Source organism: Podarcis gaigeae (assembly GCF_964106915.1).
Source record: "Podarcis gaigeae genome assembly, chromosome: 2".
Classification (NCBI taxonomy): Eukaryota; Metazoa; Chordata; class Lepidosauria; order Squamata; family Lacertidae; genus Podarcis; species Podarcis gaigeae.
The window spans coordinates 14,498,209-14,522,743 of record NC_139679.1 but is presented as its reverse complement, the minus strand read 5'-3'; the positions used below and the strand labels follow the sequence as shown (position 1 = coordinate 14,522,743).

The 24,535-nt window shown below is 47.1% G+C and overlaps 1 protein-coding gene and 2 long non-coding RNA genes across 3 annotated transcripts in view; 2 read left to right on the top strand and 1 right to left on the bottom strand.

Annotated features, from left to right (window-relative positions):
- SP7 (Sp7 transcription factor) overlaps positions 1–20,072 on the top strand; it is a 75,280-nt gene extending 55,208 nt beyond the window's left edge. The window contains 2 exon segments of the mRNA XM_083728997.1: positions 18,793–18,894; positions 18,896–20,072. Of these exon segments, the coding sequence (XP_083585123.1) occupies positions 18,793–18,894; positions 18,896–20,050 (1,257 nt within the window). The 3' untranslated portion in view covers positions 20,051–20,072.
- LOC310840020 lies at positions 13,364–18,799 on the bottom strand. Its single transcript, XR_014561765.1, has 3 exons — positions 18,045–18,799; positions 17,056–17,132; positions 13,364–13,407 (listed from the first exon to the last, which is right to left on the bottom strand). It is a non-coding gene; the product is annotated as an uncharacterized lncRNA (long non-coding RNA).
- A 345-nt stretch (positions 20,073–20,417) lies between the features above and the next one.
- Positions 20,418–22,625, top strand: LOC310840025. Its single transcript, XR_014561770.1, has 2 exons — positions 20,418–22,380; positions 22,423–22,625. It is a non-coding gene; the product is annotated as an uncharacterized lncRNA (long non-coding RNA).
- Positions 22,626–24,535: the final 1,910 nt, after the last annotated feature.

The following is a 24,535-nucleotide window of genomic DNA, read 5'->3' as shown; positions in this document are numbered from 1 at the left end:
AGCTGGAAGGGAACCCAAGGGTCATCTAGTCCAGTCCCCTGCTTTGCAGGAATTCTGCCCACAGTCGTCCCAGGGTGGACTCGAACTGCCAATCTTCTGGTTAACAACCAGACATACCGGCCCATTGCGCCACAGAAGGGCACATCGTTATAACATGGATCCAGTGTTCGAAATTCCCATTGTTCTAGGCGCATTTTGCAATGGGGAATTTCATTAGCATGAGCAGTTTCTGAGCTCTGGGCTCAGTACTGCGGCTAAGACTTTAGACTAAAACTGCAAAGTAGAAGGAAAGGAGGACCTTTTTCTGCTTCCCCACTTCCAGCTGCTCTCAGAAGACTTGAGAAGAGACCCTCTTAAGACTATTATGGGAGTGGGCAAGGGAAAGACTAGACCATGTGAAAAATGAACATAATATTTTAGCTGCAGTTCATTCATTTTCAGCTTTGTATTCTTGTTATTAAAAAAGCGTGCCTAGATATTCCGTTGTTCTGCCCATAACCCAGGCTTAAGGTGACATTTCCCTCCTAGCTTTCATATCTAACACTACATGGATCCTATCTGAGTCAGGTGAGCCACAAAGTGTAAGTGGCCCTATTTATTTTGGGTAAGTTCCCTGTCTGAAAGGCCTTTGCTGATTCAGTCAGTAGGAAGAGGTTGCATCTTCCAATATCCTTCTGTTTGTTGATTGGAAATACAGTGGTACCTCGGGTTACAGATGCTTCAGGTTACAAACACTTCAGGTTACAGACTCCGCTAACCCAGAAATAGTACCTCGGGTTAAGAACTTTGCTTCAGGATGAGAACAGAAATCGTGCTCCGGCGGCGCGGCAGCAACAGGAGGCCCCATTAGCTAAAGTGGTGTTTCAGGTTAAGAACGGACCTCCAGAACGAATTAAGTTCTTAACCCGAGGTACCCGAGATCTTTAGGCTCACCCCTGCTACAGAACGATTGTTCCTAAAGGAGAAAAATTGACAGTGGAACCACTTATCTGTAGTGACAAATGGTTCCTTGTGTTCTAGGCAAGAAACGAACTAGACCAGAGGTCACCATTGTGGTGCCCATGGGTGTAATAGTGCCCTTGAGGTCTTCCCCCTGGCACCCACAAAAAGCTCTGAGACCCCCTCTCACTGCCCTTGCCCTTTTCTCCCTTAAAAGGGGCATAGAACTGAAGGAGGAAGTTGGAAGAGTGACCTATTTTCCCACTTCCTCTTTCACTTCTATGTGCTTTTTGAGGCTCGGATTAATACTCTTGGATCCGACTTTCACCCAGCTCCCTTGGAAAAGCAAAGCAGATTCCCACATAGATAAGATAAACTTTATTCACATTAGCCAACTGCCATAGCAACATAAAACAATAAATATATACAAATAAAATATATAAAATATATACAGATGAGAAAAGACAACAATGGGTAAAAAGGACAATCAAATGGTCAAGATTATCGTTCAGATAGCGGCCCTTAATCTCATTGCACCCTCGATAAACCTAGCAACCTTTGCTGTTGTCTGATCATTTTGTTCTGATAAAAGAAAGAACCATGTGGCCTCAGATGGGCGGCCTGGGATGGTAAGTAAGAGTGGGGTGATGATCTCATTCCTCAGATCTTTATAAAGGGGACAGGACAGGAGAACATGAGCCACTGTTCTGTTTCCAGATTGCCATCTCCACAGGGGCAGAGTTGTTTCTCAGTTGGAATCTTTTGGTATCTGCCCTCAAGTACGGCAGAGGGCATCACATCCAATCTGGCCAGGGTGAAGGCACATCTGTATTTTGGGATAGTTAATTTATACAAATCTGGTGCCAGGGAACCAATATTTTCACTCTTATGGGGAGAGAAGTAACAAGAGGGGATGTGACCTGTGGCACTCCCCCCCCCAAATCCAGTTGTGCTGATGAGCCTTAAATCTTGGGCAACCCCTGGACCAAACTCTTCTTGCCATGCTAGCATGCCCAAGTGCCTTCATATTTTGTGCGTGTAGCTGAGAGTCCTGGCGTTTCTCACTTCTCCTGGGGCTGAAAGGGGAGTCAGTGGTGCTTCCTTGCTTGGCACCTTGCCCAGCCCAGTAGCCAGTAAGATGTGGTAGCCAACCACCTCCCCCAAAGCCATTTTGGCCTACCTCCGGCCCCATTGGCTTGCCTGTGATCCGAAGGGGCTTCTGTTTGTGCTGCAGAAGCCAGCAAGAATCTCCAGTCTGTTTGAACAGGCCACATTTGGCTCGGGAGAAGCAGATTTCGGGAGTGTAAGGCTAGGAATGTTTGCAGAGAATCCCAAGACGACAACAACAACGCCGGCAAATTAAAACGGCGCTGCCAAAATTGTGGGACACCAGACCTGTGTGAATAAGCCTGGCACTGAATGTCCCAGGAGAGTCTGTAGCCAGCAGGACTCTATTGATCTTGTCTGTGGTGAAAGCAAATGGATGTTAATGCCTCCCCACTCCAAGAAAGGTCCTGTCTCCATTTGCTGGTGATCTCGAGTCTGGGATGGGCTTGCTGTCTCCTCTCTTGGTTTTCTCAGAGTCCAGGAATGTCTCCAGGACACTGCAGAAAACCCACAAGCTGAAACCAACTAGCAAGAGTGAACATGACCTTGTTAGAAATATAGCTGCTTCTACAGCTATGGGATTTGAAAGAAGGGCATAGCGATGCGGAGGCTGTTGCCAGGTAGCACATCACTCGTCCCGACTCCTCCCAGTCATGCCTTCATTGGATCAGGAGGGCAATCAGTGTTCAGAGATTTATTCGTCATTTAAATGCTACTTTTTCTGCCATGATGGTGGTGCGAAAATCAGGGCCTCCTGTGCCTTCAGGGTATGGTTTGAAGGCACTTGAGGCTATTGCCAACTGGATAAGAAACCAACTGGATAGCTCAGTTGGTTAGGGGATGGTGCTGATAACACCAAGGTTGCAGGTTTGATCCCCATATGGGACAGCTGCATATTCCTGCATTGCAGGGGGTTGGACTAGATGATCCTCAGGGTCCCTTCCAACTCTACAATTCTATGATTCATGATTCTATGAAACAAGCCTTGCTGAAGCTTGGCAGGTCTGGGCCCGGTCAGTGCTTGGATGGGCGACCACCTGGGTGCTGTATTTATGCTGCCTTGGGCTCTGTGATGGAAGGAATGTCAAATATAAATGCAAGAAAAATGTTTAATAAATAAATAAAACTTCAAAATCAATCACCAGGGACACTTTTTACAGCTTAAAATTGGTATCAAAATAAACACAGCCCAAAAGACTCCAGCAGAAATCCTGGCCAACCCCACTACCCAAACAGTTCCAATAGTCCTTAGCCAACATGCAGCTCCTTCTGAAAAGTCATGTGACCAGCTTGTGTCAAAAAGCCAGTAGAGACGTAGCCAGAATCGCTTCCGTTGGCACTGGATTCTGCAAAGTAGGTGCTGCTACAGAGAAAGCACCGCTCCCTAGCGGAGATGGGGGATCTGTATCCCTCCAGACGTTCTTGGTCTCCAACTTGCATCAGACAACATGGCAAATAGCCAGGGGTGTTGGGAATTGGAGTCCACCAACATCTGAAGAGCCACAGTCTCCTGACCCCTATGGGAGTATCAAGTACCACTGAGAGGTCCCAGAGAATGAGCAGATTTATACTGCTGTCCAACTCTGGTCAAAGACAAGAGGAACCTGTGACTTCTCAGATTTTGTCAGACTGTAACTCCCATCATCCTTGATCACTGGTGATGCTCGCTTGGGCTCATGAAGACCAGCAACGCCTGCAGGTTCCCTGCTTCTGCAATTTCAGCCAAAGCGGTTTTAGTCCCCAAACCCTCCTCTGAACTCTGAGGCTGTTTCAAATCGAGTGTTGAATGTGCATTTGTTTGCTGACTTGGTATTGTCAGTGTATATTTTATTGCTGTGGTTTATCGAAACATTTTGTGAACCGCTCTGGGACTTCTATGAAAAGTGGCATGGAAATTTCATAAATGAAAATGCACTACAATAAATGCTGAGAGAGAGGCAACACCAGAAGCTGTGGACTATGAACAACAAAAGAAGGCTGTTGCCTTTGTGTCTTGCTTGTAAGCTTCTCAGAAGTATCTGTTGGGAAGAGAAAGGTAGACGAACCTTTGGTTTGTTCAACCAGGCCTTTTCTGGTGTTCTTAACACTGAGTCAGTTGGGTCAATATATTGGCTTTAAAAGCTGGGAGATGAATAAGTCATTCCTTCACTCTTCCTTTCACACTAAGCCTCCACCTGAATCAGGAAACTATGGGTATCAGCTTCAGAATAAGCCAGGATATTAATCCAACTTCAAACCATGGGTCAATATCCTATCTGGTTACAAAGCTTCCTCATATGGAAAAACTGGGTTAATGGAAGACTTCTAAGTTTGCTGTGAAAGGAAGATCAAGTGGGCTGTATGTTTGCCTCCCTATTGATTTGCTTACAGCTTTCCAGAGAACAAGTTGCTCAGGCCAGGTTCAGTTTGAAGAACCCTAAGAAGGGAGCAGCGTTGCATTGCAGGGGGATGGGCTAGCCCAGTGTTTTTCAACCTTTTTTGGGCAAAGGCACACTTGTTTCATGAAAAAAATCACGAGGCACACCACCATTAGAAAATGTTTAATATTTTTTTCTTTAATGGCAAACAAAAACGTTGCGGACCGTTCTCTGCTCAGCGGGGATCGATCCTCTGATGCCCGCTGAGCCGGCGGATGACAGCTCCATCTCCGCACTGTGTGCGGAGAGGGAGATGTCAGAACCCCGCTGCTCTCTATAGGGAATCGGATGAGAGCGGACCGCCTTCTCCGCTCTCATCCGATCCCATCCGATCTGATCCCCACCCAGGACGGATGGAAAATAGTGTGGACACAGTCCGGCGCCCACCTAGTGGGTGAAAATTTGACATTTTTTTTAAATCTTTCAAATTTTTCAATTTTTCCCACCGCACCCCAGGCAACATCTCGCGGCACACTAGTGTGACGCGGAACAATGGTTGAAAAACACTGATCTAGCCCATCCCCCCGCAATGCAGGAACCTTTTTGCCCAATGTGGGGCTCAAACAGACAACCTTGAGACTAAGAGTCTCATGCTCTACTGACTGAGCTATCCCACTCACCAACGTTTGATTACCTGGACAGCAGGCTGAGCAACAACACAGTTCACCTGGTCACACCTGGTGAGCTGTATTGCATCTCTACTTAAATTCTATTAATTATTTCTAAATGTGCCTCTTTCTATTTAATTTCTATTAAGTATTTCTAAATGTTCACCTAGACATATAAATTAGATTTTGCACATTTTATGCAGTTTGTCCTCTTTTTGGGTGATGCGTTTCCTAAATAAGTGGCTATGCTAGGACTGTATTACTGTATCTCCTTTCAGGCTACACTCAGCTTACAATGTAAGCTACATTTATGGGTCCCTACTAAGACCAAGGGACGTGGGTGGCGCTGTGGGTTAAACCACAGAGCCTAGGACTTGCCGATCAGAAGGTCGGCGGTTTCAGTCCCCGTGGCGGGGTGAGCTCCCATTGCTTGGGCCCTGCTCCAGCCAAGCTAGCAGTTCGAAAGCATGTCAAAGTGCAAGTAGATAAATAGGTACCGCTCCAGCGGGAAGGTAAACGGCGTTTCCGTGCGCTGCTCTGGTTCGCCAGAAGCGGCTTAGTCATGCTGGCCACATGACCTGGAAAAACAGTCTGCAGACAAACGCCGGCTCCCTCGGCCAATAAAGCGAGATGAGCGCCGCAACACCAGAGTCAGCCATGACTGGAGCTAATGGTCAGGGGTCCCTTTACCTTTACCTTTACTAAGGCCAAGTCTCACCGCTGTGATAAACTTATCCTTCCCCTCACATTTATTTTTCATAGGGACAGGCTCATATAGCCCAGTTTTCCCACCTCACTAGGCCTAAGTTACTGAAAGCTGGTCGACCAGATGATAGGACTGTAAAAAGGAATTTGTTGCATTGCCACTTCTATGCTTGCCAAAATCTGCACCCACATTCTGAACAAGCCAGTCTGGTTGAACAAATTGGCCACTGGGTGATTGAGCAATGGGGTGTTTTGATGAGTACATTATCTGCTTTTCACTAAGTTGTTGCTGGAGTGACCGAGGTCACCTGGCAGACTACGCTCCACCCTCCCTGCATAGAGTTACATTGTCATTTGAGAACCTTATCTCTGATCCTGGGGTAAACAACTTTCTTTTGGTTGATGGTCAAGTTAGGATTTCCAAGTCAGTGCCATGGGCCCACACCTGACCACACTTCTCTCTCTTCCTCCAGCTCAGCCACCATGGAAATAGAAAAAGTGTGCACACAAATGTCACTTTTCCAAGGGATCTGGGCAAAAATCATATCTAGTGAAATGAACCGGAGCCTTGAAAATCATAGAGATCTTAAAAAGGAAGCAGAAAATGTTTACAGTGTTTACATTTCTTCCATTGAAATCAGTGTGGCTTTAAAGAGCATAACAGTTTTTGGCTAGGTCTTGCTCCTAGCTTTCACAGTTGATTTCTCCATGTGCTAACCTTGCTCAAAAGATTCACTGACAACCCCTGGTTTTTAATTGGTGTGTGTCTCTGATGCAGGAGGCAAGCTTGAATGATGAAGCCCATCTGCGTTTTGCCTCACCGTAAAACTGCTACCTTTTAACCAACAGTTTTACAAAGTCCGTTTTGCAAAACAACCCAAGTGTGCGCACACCAAAAAGCGCATTTTCCATCTTATTGTGGGCCCTGTTGACTTGTTATCCTTGGAAAAGACAGCCTACCCTGTCAGCATGACCGGAATCCTCATAAAAACAGCCCCAACTCAGGGAGAAAGAGAGGGAGAAAGGGACGGTATAAACCACAAATAACGAAATATGAAACATATAAAAACACAGCTTCTAAGATGACAATTTCTCTTCAGGAGCAAATTCCGAGCCAACTACACAACGAGCAGGAATAGAAATTACACTCCCCTGTTCCAGCAGGGTAGGAATCTACTGCTTGACCTCAGGCAAGTCGCTTGCTGGCTTTTGCAATAGAAGGCGTATGACTCATTGCTCATATTTGCTAGGCTGTAGCCCTAGTTCGAAAAGTCCCAAGGCAGTGGAAGAAGTTGCCACTGCAGAGCCTTCTGTCCTGTTCCCTTCCCAGGCTCCTTGTTGCTCACTGTCCTCCCACAGCTGCCACAGGCATTCAAAGTCCTGTTTGGCTCAGAGGATGGAGGAAAAGTAAACAGTGGGAAGGAATTGTGCAGAAGGCACAGTGATGGCTTCCCACTAAAGGTAAATGCCGGTTCTCTGGATTCCTAGCCTAACCCAGCAAGGCAGGTTGAGATTCTGGCAGGACAGCCTTGGCCAACCTGTTGTCCTTTAGGTGTTGTTGGACTACAATTCCCATCAGCCCCAGCCGTCCTGGCTGATGGGAGTTGTAGTCCAAAACAGCTAGAGGGCACCAAGGTGGTGAAGGCTGTGCTAGGTTAACAATCTTAAAGAAGAGCTAGTGGTTTAGTACTTAATTTCTTTGACTGAAACAAAAATAAAGACTTGGGTTTATTCTTATTTGAAAGTCCAGGTCATCTCAGACCACAATGGTCTTCCCTACTAAATGCAGATAGGTAGGGGCTTCCACAATCCATGGTGGTGAATAGCTGACATATTAGATGTGACTTCGTAGGCTCCAGTGATGAACTCCTTCCATACTAAGCAGTCTTTGGTACTGATCCATGGGGATGCGGGCGGCGCTGTGGTCTAAAGCACTGAGCCTCTTGGATTTGCCAATCAGAAGTTTGGCGGTTCGAATCCCCACGACGGGGTGAGCTCCCCTTGCTCTGTCCCGGCTCCTGCCAACTTAGCAGTTCGAAAGCATACCAGTGCAAGTACATAAATAGGTACCACTGCGGTGGGAAGATAAATGGCGTTTCCATGCGCTCTGGTTTCTGTCACGGTTTCACGTTGGTTTAGCCATGCTGGCCACATGACCCGGAAAGCTGTCGGTGGACAAACACTGGCTCCCTCAGCCTGAAAGCGAGATGAGCGCCACAACCCCTATAGCCACCTTTGACTGGACTTAACCATCCAGGGGTCCTTTACCTTTTTTTTACTGACCCCTGGCTCAAATTCAAGCTTTGCTTGTTTAATGTCAGATCACTTGCTTCCCTTGAGCTACACAGACTTCCTTTTCCATAGCTTACAAGGCCTTTCATTCCTTCTGGGTTGCCCATGTTTTCTACCTTGTAGAGAGCAGTCCTCTATTTGAAGGGCTGACAGAGGGGCAGTCCTCTACTTTTCTTTCATTCTTTCTTAACCCCTTACTCTCCAAGCAGTGTACAGTAAGATAAAATAGAGATACAATCAGCTAAAACTGATCATAACATTGAAAAACTGACTTAAGACTCCTGCTGAAGTTTTTTTGAGGCCTTCATTCAGCATTTTTAAGGAGTCCTGTATTTGAATGGCTGTTTTGTTGAAGGCTGTTTCAAAGATATGGAACCCTAAAGAAGGGAGGAGAGCAGAAATAGGGTCTTGAAGTTGCCCATCAACAGCCAACTGAGCAGGCACAGAGGTCACACCTAGTCAGCCTTTCCTACTAGGATGTTATACAGTGTAATGGTTATAGGGGTTGCTCGTGCGTAAGTTGCCGCCACTCCTGGCCAGGTTACCTGGTTGAACCCTTTCCGTCTGGACAGCCCTTCACTTCGTGGCTGTCTCAGTCGCTGGCAGAATCCGTCAGTGGGCGTTTCTTGAACTTCTTCCAGCAAAGAAGTTCTTTGATGCCAAGTCTCCTCCTACTCTCCCTGTGCGGAAGTCTTCTGCGCAGGGAGGGTGCTCTCTTCGCTGGTCTCCGCTGAAGAGTCCTGGAGCCTCCTCTCCGATTCCCCCATCTGCCCCCCTTCTCCACTGGTGTTACGCTGATTTCCTTCCCCAGCAGATGGGCTGCCTCTCTGCCTGCTGGGACCCTCTTCGGTATCCCTCTGGGACCCTCTCCGGCATCCCTCCGCCTCTAGCTCCGATGGCAGTTCCCTGACATACAGGTATTCTAGTAATTATTTCTACATTTGACTGTGCATATAAATCAGCACATGCAAAATTTATGCAAACATCTCACTTTGGTGACCCAAATCTGGATAATTTAGTTCTTCATTTGACAGCGCAAGGAACTGAGACTCAGTCAGCACATGACTTGGGGGGATTTGGCTTCCATTCAGCAGTGCCCGACTGACCAACAATCTATTGGGGTTCTTCAGGACTGCCATCACCCAGTTCCTAGGTGCCGATATCCAACAACTGTATGTTGGGATACTGCCAGGGAGGTAAAGCCCATCATGGCCCCCACGTCGCCTCCGGACGATTCATCGATCTCCCGTAGATACAGTATCAGCAATTAGCGACACGAGCTCCAGAAAATAGCTTGCCACATTCCAGAGCTGATGCATGCTCTATCAGCAGAATTCGCACAGCGAAAGATGCACGCAGGAGAGCATTATTTAGAAGTTTATTCAACATTGGTCAGAACAAAGGAAAAAACATGACTGCCTGCTTGTGTGTTCAGGCACAGAGAGAGAAACAAAAGCATAGACACAACAGAAACATCCTGTGAACAGGAAATACGCAGACTCTGTGACTCACAAAGCCTGCTCCCTTTTAAGGTGGAATGGAAATATCCTAACACTGTAGCCTGGATCCAAAAGGGATATTCACACATAGTTCCGATTTGATACCACATTGTGCCACTCAAAAGTTAGCATGTGAAGTTTGGATTTCAAATTTTGTTTTGGATAGTGGCATTTGTTATCTCAAAATGTGAGTGTGTTGTTGTAGTACACTTGTCAATAATGTTGTAAAGACCATGAGCTTTTGATTTTTTACCTCTCTATGATTCTGGGATTGTCAATCTTGGTGCGCAGTATTTAAAGGCATATGAAGATACACAGTATGAGAGCAATAAATATTTCTTGTAAGAAGTGCTGGCAGCCGGGGCTGATGGGAATTGTAGCCCAAAACATCTGGATGGCAGCAGATTGGCAAAGGTTGACAAAGTGCAATTTACCTAGTATCCTGACAATCCACTGGTGGCAGCTAATAGTTGGGCTAGAGAATCACACAACTTAGCAATGTTAGGACATAAGGGATTCGTTCCTACATGTTATTTTTTTATGTTGAAACACTTTGGAATGCCTTGTTCTTGTACTTGTGGAGAACACATCTAAATCTTTAAACAAACTCTTAGTAATGTCCCAGAGTGTTTATGAACTACGAAAGTGGTGGTGTTGGCCAGTATCCCTGTGGGTCATGACCATCTCCCAAGTACTTTTTGTAAGTTGGAATGGAAAGGTCATCTAGTACAGTGTTCATCAACACTGGGTTCCCAGATGCTATTGGACTACAACTCCCATCATCCCTTACCATTGGTTAAGCTGGCTGGGGATGATGGGAGCTGGAGTCCAAAGCAACATCTGGGAAATCAAGGTTGAAGAACACTTATCTAGTCCAGGCACGTCCAACTCCCAAAAGATCTACCCAAGATGGCGGCTAACTGGGCAGCAATCTACCCAAGATGGTGGCTAACTGCCCAAAGTTGTTGAGTTTTTTTGGGGGGCGGGGGCATAGTTGTTGAGCTTTTTGGAGGGAGAGAGGCCACCATTTTTTCAACTGATCTACCTACGACACCCCGGTGATCTACCTAGGACAGCCTGGTGATCTACGAATAGATCGCGATCTACCTGTTGGACATCCCTGATCTAGTCCAAAACATAATAGACACTCCTGCATAAATTAGCCCACCCCCCTGCTGCTTCATGCGAATTATTATGCGCCACGTGGTCAGAGGACGGTGCAATATGAACTGGGCAATGTATCCTTTCCTGCAAGGAACTGCTTCTTAAAAGGAAACTTGAAGGTTCCTTCCTTGGTGTAACTAGACCCAAAACGGTAGTCCTACACAGCAGGCAACTCTGAGGCACATCAGAGCACAACTCACCCAACTGAAGCTGCTCCTCTTTTGCTGACAGCTTCTGAGGACTGCCTTGGTCACAGGAGTCTCCTGAGCCACTAGGGAACATAGCTGTCAACTTACAGATTTGAAAATAAGGGACCAACAGCCTCGAAAATAAGGGATCAGCAGCCAAAATAAGGGATTTTAGTCAACCAGCAGCCAAACGAAGCCTCAAGCGGTGGTTCCCACAGCGCAGCAACCCGGCAAAGGAGATGCAGCAAGGAAAACCACCGTCACCTCTCCGCTGGGAAGCGCTGAGCAAAAGCGAGTCCCCAGGCAATGCGGCCGATTTGATCGGCACAAGGCATGCAAGCTCCACCCCCCCCAGTCGTTCTTAGACTCCTTATTGGGTGAGCAACGCAGCCAAGCAACACAGTTGGAGCCTCCCTCCTCCCTGGCCGGCAGGGAGGGCGGAAGGGAGAGGAGCTGCCTCCTTTGAAACCCGGGAAATTTAAGGGACATCATCAATAAGGGACAGCAGTGGGAAACGGTGCTGGGATAAGGGACTGTCCCGCCAAATAAGGGACGCTTGACAGCTATGCTAGGGAAACATCCTTCTTCCCCCAAAGATTGACAGATGGGTGTTGTTGCTATAATTCATGTGTTTTGAATGCTGGAAGTTCAGTCTCCAGGTGTGTCTGGGAGAGAACCCTCTCTGAAATCCTGGATACTGTTGCCGTCAGTGTAGACACTACTGGGATAGCTGGATCAAGGGTCTGACATGGTATAAGGCAGCTTCCTGCTTACCTAATGGAACCCAGAGAAGTGGGCTTCACCTTTCAGGTGAATGATGCAGAGGGAGATGGTCCAGCTGCTGTATCCTCCACATCTTCCTTTCCAGGTTCTCCCCCCTCATCCTCTACCTCCATCTGCTCTTGTGGCAATTAAAAAACCCTTTTTGGGGTGTTTGGAGGGAAGGAGGATGAGTGGAAGGACTAGAATAGGTGGGAGGTGCAGCATTTACCACTCTGCCACTAACACTGAATGTAAAGCCCAGTTCTCCAGTATGTGATCTGGGAAAGCAACCCAATGCAGTTTAAATGGGCCCAATCCAGTTTCAATGCGAAGGAATATATCACTCTATTTTTGTGCCAGTGCTCAAGTTAACTCCCAGCTGGTGAAGGGAGTTCTCATGAAGAAGAAGAATAATAAATAATAATAAATTTTATTTATACCCCGCCCTCCCCGGCCAGAGTCGGGCACAGGGCGGCTAACACCAATAAAAATTACAGTAAAAACATAATGGGGGGGGGGGAGAGACAAAAAAACAAAACCAATTTAAAATACAGGTTAAAATGCAATTTAAAATGCAGCCTCATTTTAAAAGTAGCCCATAGATCACATAAAGGGAGGGAAACATAAGGGTCAGGCTGAGTCCAAAGCAAAGGCCAGGTGGAACAGCTCTGTCTTGCAGGCCCTGCGGAAAGAAATCAGATCCTGCAGGGCCCTGGTCTCATAAGACAGAGCGTTCCACCAGGCCGGAGCCAGTGTTGAAAAGGCCCTGGCCCTGGTTGAGGCTAATCTGACTTCTTTAGGGCCCGGGACCTCTAGGGTGTTGCTATTATGGACCTTGAGGTTCTCCGTGGGGCATACTGGGAGAGGCGGTCCCGTAGGTAGGGAGATAATGCATTGCACATATAGTAATGAATGCAGATTTGAACTAGTATTATTATTTTAGGTAAAGGTAAAGGGACCCCTGACCATTAGGTCCAGTCGTGGCCGACCCTGGGGTTGCGGCGCCCATCTCGCTTTATTGGCCAAGGGAGCCAGCGTACAGCTTCCGGGTCATGTGGCCACCATGACTAAGCCACTTCTGGTGAACCAGAGCAGTGCATGGAAACGCCGTTTACCTTCCCGCCAGGGTGGTACCTATTTATCTACTTGCACTTTGACGTGTTTTCGAACTGCTAGGTTGGCAGGAACAGGGACCGAGCAATGGGAGCTCACCCCGTCGCGGGGATTCGAACCACCGACCTTCTGATCGGTGAGTCCTAGGCTCTGTGGTTTAACCCACAGCGCCACCCGCGTCCCAGTGTTATTATTTTATTATTTATTAAATCGGGAAGAATCTTTTGTCATGGAAATGTTCTAATTCTAGAAGAGGCTTCTCCTCTCTTGCTCATGGAAAGGTTTTAAACACGAGCCTTGGGGACGAGATAAAGGGACCCCAAGCAGGGAGGCTCTAAGCCAGGGCTGGGTCCCCAAAATGCCGCTCTATTCTCCATTTACTCTGGCCAGCAGGACAAAGGATCAAGGATATTGGGAGTTGGAGTCTCGCCATATCTGGAGGGCCGCAGGTTTCCTGCTCCTGCTTTTTAAGCCTTTGAGGGATTAGCTGAGAACAGAGCGCATTTGATGTGTTTGATAATAATAATAATAATAATAATAATAATAATAATAATAATAATAATAATAGACCGCATGTCGGTCTTGGAAAACTGTGCTCATGTGAAACACCAGACTGAAAAACATAAAGGGGGAAAATGAAGAGGAAGTTGTTTGTGGGAGGGAAAGAGCTTGGTTTAAAATGCCACAACATAATTTAATTAAAAGAAGCCATTAAGCGGGGCAGTGGGGGGAGGGAACCTGGGGAGATTGAAAACAGGAGTTGCTCAGAAGTCGCAATAATAATAAGATGTTCAAAAGCAAGATTTAGATGGCAGGGATGGATTACGATATAACTTGGCATTCCTCCCCCCCCCCCCCCTTTACACACTTACTGTTTACTAGCACAGAAGTGTGTTTCTGAGCTTTGAATAGGACAGTTACTGTTATAGGATTTTGTGCCATTTCCAGCCCCACAAGTTCTGCCGATCTCTTCATTGGCATTAGACGCCTACCTGAAGTAACTTAAATATTATTTATCTAGGCTTGCAAATCTGAGATTTCCTTCTCTCCTGCTAAACCTGCTGATTAAGCCAGAGACGCCGCGGCCTCAGCTTCTCCTGCCTGTTCCTCTTATCCTTCCCTCTTCCTCCACTCCCTGTGGTCAGAACTGACCATACAACAGCTATTGCCTTGCTTGTTTTCTTGAGTTCCTCTTGTTCTCTGGTGTACAGTGATGACTTTACAAATAATGTCATGTAAATTGCATGGTTGTTTTGTCTGTTCTCATCATTATCTTAAGCCTTGTTCTGCGTCTGTGAAGTTACACTGAGTTCTTTACTCTGAGAGGTTTTTTAAGCAGATGCATATGATTGATTGTGGGACGCAGGTGGCGCTGTGGGTTAAAGCCTCAGCGCCTAGGACTTGCTGATCGAAAGGTTGGCGGTTCGAATCCCTGCGGCGGGGTGCGCTCCCGCTGCTCGGTCCCAGCGCCTGCCAACCTAGCAGTTCGAAAGCACCTCCGGGTGCAAGTAGATAAATAGGGACCGCTTACCAGCGGGAAGGTAAACGGCGTTTCCGTGTGCGGCTCTGGCTCGCCAGAGCAGCGATGTCACGCTGGCCACGTGACCCGGAAGTGTCTCCGGACAGCGCTGGCCCCTGGCCTCTTAAGTGAGATGGGCGCACAACCCCAGAGTCTGTCAAGACTGGCCCGTACGGGCAGGGGTACCTTTACCTTTATATGATTGATTCCCAAGGGCTAACGTGAACCTCTTATTGCAGAGGTAGAAAACATGGTCCCTTCCAGATGTTGGTGGACCAACTCCCACTAGCCCCAGCCAGCCCAGTCAGTACTCAAGGGTGAAGAGTGCTGACGTTGACTCTCCCCAACTTAGGTCATATCCACATCATATGGGGAAGGCATGTGACTTTCCCAAAGATTCCTGGGAACTCTACTGCCCATCAGCTGATGAACAGTAAAACTGAAATCACAGCACACAGTGATGCCAGGCATTTGACAGATCCACCTTCCAGATCCACTATCCGCCTTCTGTGCTGGAATCTGATAAGGATCTAGCTGGCAGAGCCAAAATATATTTTCCACTCCTACATTAGAGACTCATGATAGTATAAAATTGTGGGAGTTGATGGGTTGCGCTGGTTGTTTATTTGTTAAATTTGTATCCCACCCTTCATCCCAGGGCAGAAAACAGCAAGGGATAAAGCTGTTTTACAAATCTTAAAAGCTATTTTAGTACAGATGCAGACTGGAAAAGGCTGGTTAAAAGAGGAAGATCTTCGGTAGGCAAGCAGAGGGCAGGTGCCATAATGCTAAGTGTCCTGTGTGGTGTTAGTGGTTAAGAGGGATGGACTCGTAATCTGGTGAACTGGGTTCGATTCCCCGCTCCTCCACATGCAGCTGCTGGGTGACCTTGGGCTAGTCACACTTCTCTGAAGTCTCTCAGCCCCACTCACCTCACAGAGTGTTTGTTGTGGGGGAGGAAGGGAAAATAAGATTGTTAGCTGCTTTGAGACTCCTTAGGGTATTGATAAAGCGGGATATCAAATCCAAATCCAAACTCTTGTTCTTCCTACATTGTGTGGAACAGGTCTCCAGATAAGATGTTATGAGGAGCATGCACATTGTTGCGGTGAGAGGTAGGGGAGTGAGACTGCACTTGCTTGTGGTCAGAACATTCATAGGGTTTTCCCATGCCTTCATCTGAAGAGATGCCAGTGGCTTTGATCCCATCTGTGCATGTTCATCATGATGTGCGAAAGAGGCTCTTCTCATTGGCTCCTCGGTCTTTCAGTCTCCTCTGCCCGCCCAGTGGCAACTCTTTTGGTGCAAACTGAGCGACACCACTCATCCCCAATACCTGATCATCTTCCCCGCCCCATATGGGATTGAGAACACATGCATGAGAGTCAGAAAAGGGCGAGTGAGATGCCTGTAACATCCACTGACTATTATCCCGCACACCATCACCTGTCAAACCTCTCTGCATCACCCGTACCGAATTCTGTGGCCCTCCTGTCTAAACATAAGCTGAGGTTCTTTGGGTGCTGGTTTCTCTAAAAGGTAAAGGGACCCCTGACCATTAGGTCCAGTCGTGGCTGACTCTGGGATTGCGGCGCTCATCTCGCTTTATTGGCCAAGGGAGCCGGCATACAGCTTCCGGGTCATGTGGCCAGCATGACTAAGCCGCTTCTGGCAAACCAGAGCAGTGCACAGAAACGCTGTTTATCTTCCCACTGGAGTGGTACCTATTTATCTACTTGCACTTTGACATGCTTTCAAACTGCTAGGTTGGCAGGAGCTTGGACCGAGCAATGGGAACTCACCCCGTTGTGGGGATTCGAACTGCCGACCTTCTGATCGGCAAGTCCTAGGCTCTGTGGTTTAACCTACAGCACCACCCTGCTGGTTTCTCTACCACTCGCCAAATGCCATACTTGTAAGGAGCAGCCATGGATGCTCAGAGGACATGGCACCCTGGGTAGAACGTCTTCAAGCGGTGCTTTGTGTCAGCACGTCATGTGCAAAATGAAAGTGCAAATGCCTTCAATCTGATGAAGAGGCTCTGGCCTAAAGCCAGTGGTCTCCACCTCATGCTAATGAAGCAGAAAGCACCAATACAAATAAATGCGGCTGTGTAACCCACCCAAGAGAAACCATTTCAGCAGTGAACACAGTTGCCCACTGTTAAGATGTGCCAAGCACGCTCTCTCCCAACGTTTGTGGTTCTCCTGAAAGTCTGGCCTTTTGAAATGGAGATATTTCGTAATGGCCTCAGCAACTTAACCTTTGTACTATTTTAACACAGTTTTGTTTTGTTTTAGTCAATGCAGTGGCAGCTACAAGCTTCACCGTGCAAGACAAATTAACGGAGCCCCCAAATACATTATCTTTCCTCTGCTGTTGTTGATCTTCCAAAGTTTTCAAAATACTTCTGTAGTTACTCCCTGTCTTGCAGAACCTTACCATGAGAATTGAGTTGGAGGAAGGGCCAGGGCCAGATTCAGGACGGGTGCCACACAGGGTGCAGAGTTGAGGGGGTACAAAACAACAACAACAACAACAACAACAACCCTGTATTTATATGGGTACCTGCTGAGAAGATCCATGAAAAAGCAACTGTACCAAAAGGAATTATTGTGAAAATAAAATTATTATTTTTCTGGGCAGGGGGCAGGGGCAAGAATGCCAAGGTACCAAAGTCCACCTCTATATGGGGCTGTAAAATGCATGTTTATACAAGGTCAGATTATCTGTCCATCTCACCCAGGGTTGTCTACTCTGAGTAGCACTGGATCCCAGATCACTAGCAGAGAGTCCTTCCCATCACTTGTCACCCAGTCCTTTAATCCATAGGTTAAAGGGATTAAATATGGAATTAAGCGTGAGACTTTCTCTATGCAAAGCATGCATTCTAACACTAGACTACAGTCCCTTCTTCCCTGTCTTGTAGTCTAGCAACATGTCTTAATGACTGACCAGCCATAGTCTCAGGGAAGGATATAAGCACTGTGTACCTTATCTCAAGGATAGCGAAATTTTGTCTCTCCAGATGTTGGTGGACTGCAACTCCCATCATCCCTGACCATTGGTCATGTTGGTTGAGGCAGATGGGAACTTTCCTGTCCCTTCTTTATACCTCACAGTCAATTTGGAAGAGATTACATTTCAACTAATTGAAAATGGTTTTTGTTTAGACAATGTGTGGTCAATTCTGTCTAAGCCGGGTTGGGTGAATGAAACTTTGTAGGTACATGCTAGAATTAAGAGTCAATAGTTCTTAAAGATAAAATTCATGCATTTGCCCAGACTCATTTCTGAGAGAGAGAGAGAGAGAGAGAGAGAGAGAGAGAGACAGACAGACAGACAGACAGACAGACAGACACTGTAATTGTATTTTTCCTTGCTTTTAGAAGCAGGGTTTGAATTTCACCTCTGGCTGTGATGCCACAAGGTGAGATTTGTGAAACAGCCAGAATGAAATGCAAAACTACTTGAATTTCAAGTCTTTTCAAATTTTGTTTCTGGATACGAAATGGGGACCTTTTCCATGATACAGGGCATGAATTTTTCCAGTAAACCTAAAAAGGCCCTCCCTTTACTACCACAGTTATGCAACAACTAGGCACTGTATGGAAGCAGATAGTCGTTCCAGACCATATGGTTTACCATCTAATTGAAACCAACAGAACAAAGGGAAGGCGTGGATAGAATTTAACACAGCCAGCAGCCCAGAATAGGAACGGGAAAATTACCTGTTATGTAATGGTTCTGATTCTCTCGGTGAGTGTTGTTGGGATGTGGAAAACATCTCACAGGATAGTTGAACCCCATGGCAAATGTAGCTCACAGCTCAGTTCCAAGAAGGGGGAAGCTGACAGAAAAGCAGGTTATCAGCAATTGCAAAAACAACGAGACTAGTTTAATCCAAGTGAAGTTGTGCAAAAACGCCACATGTTTTCATGGCTCATATTCGTTTCAATAGGGTTTGCTCAATGACTTATCAGTATCATCACACAGTAGTAGCTTCGGCTGCACATTGCTTAAAGCCATAAGCTAAACTAAAGATTTAAACTTAAGATGTTAGTGCATCTTGTCAAAATCGCAAGTCCTTTGCTCCTCCCCTGCTCTTGTTTCTGGAGCAAAGCTGTGCGCTAAACCATGGTTTTATCTGAACCAGGCTCATGGTGTGTTTCTTTCCAAACAAACCATGAGCTGTAGCTAAGGCTTGTTCTAGGCTTACCGCTCCTGCTTTCGGGGAGACAAACCACAAGCTAAAGTTCAGATATCATGCTGAATAGTAATTGTTTAATTTATTTATTTCATTAAATAAGTGTATACTGCTCTTCCTTCGAAGATCTCAGGATGGTTCACAGCGTAAAACTACAAAATAAAAACACAGTACAGTAATCCCAAACAGTAATCACAAACTATATTCAATTTCCCTTTGCCAAAGATTTTTGCTTTCTTTTTCTCTCTTCCCCACCCCCTTCCCACGTCTAGGAAGAAGCTTCCAATGGCTCCAGCCCCGTGGGAATGTTGACGGACACTTGCCACAAATTGGATTTGACCCTGTTGGGAAAAGCGGAGGAAAAGCTTGGGAGAGAAACCTTATCTTCTGAGTGTGGAGCCTTTTGCTCCAAAAATCTGGAGCGCAGAAGGCATGGGAGATTCCTATACAGCCACTTTCCCTAACGGGAATGGACTCCTGTCTCCTTCAGCAAGCCCTCAAGCTTCCACCACTTACAGCAATGATTACAGCCCGTTCTCCCATTCCTTCCCAGCCTCCCCAACATCTCAAGACCCATCATCCCTGCTGGTATCCAAAGGGCACCCTTCCTCCGACTGCCTCCCCAGTGTCTACACCTCTTTGGACATGGCACACCCTTATGGCTCCTGGTACAAAGCTGGCATCCACCCGGGCATCTCCACCACCTCTAGCAACCCCACGGCTTCCTGGTGGGACATGCACTCCAACAGCAACTGGCTGAGCTCCCAGCCCCAGTCAGATGGACTTCAGAGTTCCTTGCAGACCATGCCCAGCCAGGCTCCCATCAGCCCCCAGCTGCCCAGTTACACTTCTGAATTCACCACCTTAAACCCTGCTCCATACCCGGCTGTGGGCATCACTTCCTCGTCGCACCTTCTCCCTTCAGGTCAACACGTGCTGCCCCAAGAGATGTACAAGCCCAAGCCGGTGGCCAACAACTCCCTGATGGAAGGTGGGATTGGACTGAAGTCCGGAAGAGGCGGCTCCTTTGGGAGTACGGCAGGCCGGTCGACCTGCGACTGCCCCAACTGCCAAGAGCTGGAGAGGCTCGGGGCCTCGGCAGCCAGCCTGCGGAAGAAGCCCATCCACAGCTGTCACATCCCAGGCTGCGGGAAGGTCTATGGGAAGGCCTCGCACCTCAAGGCCCACCTGCGGTGGCACACCGGGGAGCGCCCCTTCGTCTGCAACTGGCTCTTCTGCGGCAAGCGCTTCACCCGCTCGGACGAGCTGGAGCGCCACGTCCGCACCCACACCCGGGAGAAGAAGTTCACCTGCTTGCTTTGCAACAAGCGCTTCACCCGCAGCGACCACCTCAGCAAGCACCAGAAGACCCACAATGAGATGGGCGTAGGGAAGCCCCCTGAGGGCGAAGCAGAACGGGAAGAGGCAGCCGCAGTAGCCGGTTCTCCCAGCGCAGCCTTGCAGGACAGCCTCCCTGGAGACGAGAAAGACACCACCAGCCCAGAGCAGAGCAACCTGTTGGAGATCTAGGTCGCTGGTACTGAGTGCTTGCTCCACCGACACCCTTCTTTAACGCCTCTGAGCGAAATAATTTATTCCCCGGGGCAAAGCACAGACACAAACCTCGTGCCAAACTTCACTTCCCCTCTAACCCCCCAAACGAACTTCGCTGAGAGACCCCTGAAGGTCCACGACTTTGTGGCCAAAGACACAAATATCCGAGCCAAAATCTTGAAGCTAAGTCTCCGGTCATCCTCTGGATGGTTACAACCAAAGCGCGTCCCTGCCTTGGTCTCGGCATGGTCACTCAAGGGAACGGACAAGAAATCTGAAGTCGTGCCATGCAGAGTTGGCCAACTAGCAATTAGCAACCTAGCAAACTAGCAACCCCAATAAAGTGGGTTTTTCTCAGGGTATGTATAGGAATCACCTTTTGTCTAGCGTAACCCACTGAGGATTCAGTTTGAATCACCTCCTCTAACTTTGTGCAGTGAGCAGCAGTCTTGCAGCAGGTGGAGAGAAGAAGACAGTGAGAGGTCTGGAGCAGCTTTGAGACTAAGGTGGAATACCTGTCTCCACAGAACATACCCCTGGTCCAGAGCTCTTAAAGAGGCAAGCGCGATCTCTAGCTCAGGACATGGCAAATAGGCTTTATAGGTCCAGATTCGGAAGGGGCTGCTGTACCTTTAAGAATGGCAAGCTAGGGCAAATTCCACTAGAGGCGGCTTTTCAGGTACACTGCAGCACTGATAAGAAAAGCCATAACTGGTGACACTCTTAAAGGTACAGAAGCCATCTCCGAGTCTGGTCATGCAGTTAACAGTGGGACTAATGGGAAAAAGAACTGACTGGTGCAGCATGAATAAATTTGAAGCCCTTTTATATGCAATTGGGAGCCATTGGTTGGGGGTTTGTACAGGTAATGGGAGCTTTGCCATTAAAATCCCATTCAATTTAAAATGAAGCATGTTGCTCTTGGGCAGTAGCAGGCAAGTTCAGAGGACAGTTTTGAAGGGGGATGGATGGGCATCCATTTACACAACCACCTCTCCCTTCTTCACACACAACAAGGGCTCCATCGCTCCCTCTCCTGTCAATGCAAGTCTGGCAAAGGCCATGCAGTCCAGATAACAGAGTGTTGGTGGTATAACATTGCTCCAGAGACGGTGTCTGCCTTTTGCAGGTGCCAGCCATGCCTTTGCTCCTGGTTTAGAATGCATGTACCAAGCTGAGGACCATGGGAATGGAAGTCGTCCACATGGATAAGAGACTATATTCAGACAGTTGGTGGACATGGCCCCATACTGTTAAAAAATGGGACTCTCTTTCCATTGAAATCCAGAGAACGTGGAAATTTCTTCTGATGTACTCTGCTAGATGCACAGAGGTAAAGAGGGTTGGAGCGGAACGAAGGCCAACCACTCTGTAGAAGTCAAGAAGGGGCAAGTTGTCCCACAAAGGTGCTACAAGACCCTTGGAGCTCCCTCTCCCCATGTATTTAATCTAGAAGTATATTTATGCCTTAAATTATGATGACAAATTAACAGAGGGAAGGAGGCAGCTAGGTTCTCCAAGAGGCCTCTGTAATGTGAGGCATCTGTTATCTTATCAGGGTAGTCTCTGTTAACTGGGGGACTCGCTCTGTGCAAAACAGCATGATCTATAACTTGCTCGGTTTCTTTTGTTTTTTGTGCGCTTCGTAAGGTGAAAAAAATGGAGTATTTATAATCTTGAAATGCCTTTTTTGTTGTTGTTTAAGTTCTGTGTCGTTTTTTTACGATCCATTGGGATTTTGAAAACCCCTTGTTAATATCAGAAATACGGAGCCAGATTTTCAATTTGCTAAGTGCACATATTCCGGGGGAAAGGGTTTAGTTTGCTTTAAGACCTCTGGCTTAAGCATCAGTGATGGAGAGCCACTGGCACAAGCTCCTATTTTGGGGGGGCAGAGCTGGTCTAAGACACTTTGCCGCCTGTGGCAAAGAAAAGGACCATGTCCCACATTCCATGTTCAGAAGCTGATTTGACTGGCAGGTGAATCTTATTTCAGTGCTGATGATGAGCCTTCACCATACCTGAGGCTCAGCAGGCTAATTTGGGGGGTGTAGGACCGGCCATGAGGCATACACAGCTGACCTCCAGCAGAAGAGAGTGGTCAGAAGTAACAAACAGGGGCTATCTTTGACATATGCCACCTCTCTCTGCCCAACGGTATGGCCAACTCTGATTTGGGGACAGTGCCTTTCTGTGGACGCATATTGCTGAACTGCTTCCATTTACCTTAGATCAGCCTGCCGTTTCAGGGCTGTTGGAAGTACGACACATTTCAAAGAGGCTGCCATGGAAAATGGCATTCCTGTGTTTGCCACTTTTCTCCTGTAACATTTGGGCACCTTTTTCAGTTTGTGATTTTATGTTGGGTGTTTCTTCCCACATTGTTCATTGGCTGGAAGAGGGTACACATCACCTGATGGTGTCAGCATGCCTAAACATTCTTGGGAGAGTGAGGGCTGACCATTATTAAGCAAGTAAACCAGATACGCTTCAGCATCTGTGTAAGAAGAGAAGTACACTTATTTCAGCAACAGAAGTAAAAAAATCTTTTCTTTTTTTTAAAAAAAAAACACATTTTGCCTGCTCGGTGGCTCATCTCAGATGGATATTTTTTTAAAAAAAACAAAACAGTTTGGATTTTGCTTGTTTTTAATTTAATTAAGAATAAAATATAAGCTATGTTGTGGGGGAAGCTTAAAGAAACTCGATTCTTATGTTTGGAGGAAAGCACATTCCAGTGCTTCTGTACCACAATTCAAATAAAATTGCACTCCTAAGGCTTGCAATGTGGCTATTTATGGGTTGGGCCTTTACAGTTGTTAACAGCCTCACAGTCATGCTGGGTAACCCTGAGGTCTACTTTTATTTATTTTTAAAAGCTGCCTTTTGGTCACAAAACAAGCAGGAGAGTTACAACACACCATTCGAAAATCACATAATAAATCAAACTCGCAACTCACAAGATTAAAAGGGGAAAGAGTCACCGTAGTGGAACTTCCTCTGCAGGGCACAGCTGTAAAGTTTGTTGTGACTTTTAGGAAAGGGATGCAGAAGGAGCACACGTATTGGAGCATTACTGGCCAGTTTCCGGTGGAGCAGCTGGTGTCCGCCGGTTGCTAGGGCTTCTTCAAAGGATGCTGGACTAAGGTGAGGCATGTATGTTCGTAAAAAGACTTTGCACTCGGGATCTATTAAACACAGACTAGGCATGCCTCAACTGTTTAAGAGCTGCTTAATAGTGCGGCATTCATTCTTGCTTTGTAAAGTTAAGACCACATGGGAGGACCACAAGGATTCTAGAAAAGAAGACTACATGATACTGAAGTCCCCTCGCCCCTGATCTATGGTATTCTGTCAGTTCACGATGGGCAAGTCCAGGGGTCAGCAACCTTTTTCAGCCATGGGCCAGTCCGCCATCTCTCAGACCATGTGGTGGGCCAGACTATATTTTGAGGGGGGGGGGATGAATGAATTCCTATGCCCCACAAATAACCCAGAGATGCATTTTAAATAAAAGGACACATTCTATTCATGTAAAAACATGCTGATTCCCGGACCATCCGCAGGCCGGATTGGGAAGGCGATTGGGCTTTATCTGGCCCTCAGGCCTTAGGTTGCCTAAGTCCCAGTTCTTCTGCATGTGAACTGAGTATGTACCCTTATACATGCCCCCACAATCCCCTGAAATACAGCAACATTCAGGGCCAGACATGTACAGATTCCTTGGTAGATGTTCAACTTCCAAGGTGTCTAGCAAATTGGGGTGAGCGCACAAAGGAGAAAACTCCAATGCCAATTTTATTTTTTCATGACTTTGAAAATGGGACAAAAAGGCATCCCAAATGAGACAGGGGACGCTGCTGTTTCTTAAGGGATGGGTGGGGCAAACAGCAGCTGTAGTCCCAGCACTTTTTTGGAGCTTTTTTTTTTTAAAAATGGTAGCAACTACATTGCCTCATTAGCCTGAGAATCCATCAGCTTGCCTGTAGGTAACCTCAGTGACTATGAGGTAGATATTGCTTCTGGAGGTCAGCTGGGGGGCCATATGGGATTTTCCTGCATTTAGTTCCCATAGCAGAGAAGGAATCACACTCCCGCAGCGCAATCATCGCAAAGCCCCCAAACTGTTGTTTGGGAAATGGTGACTACAAGAGATCCCAGCCCCCCTTGGAACAAAGGCCTTCTGTCAGCAAAGCTTTCGCAAAGGCACAATGGACCTTTGTGAAGAGACGAGCTCCCGTCAGAAGGAAGAGCAATTACAGCTAACACCAGCCAGCCTTGACTTTAACTCCTTGGGATTCACTATATTGTCCTAGCCCAGCCTAAAGGGAATGTAAGATGCTCAGCAGGTCCTCTTCCTCACAAGTGATAACTGGGCACCATTGTGGCAACACTGTTGTGGTGCTGTCTGAAACCATCTTTAAAAGGATGGAAGAAGGGTCTATTCTGGGCCAGTGGGCA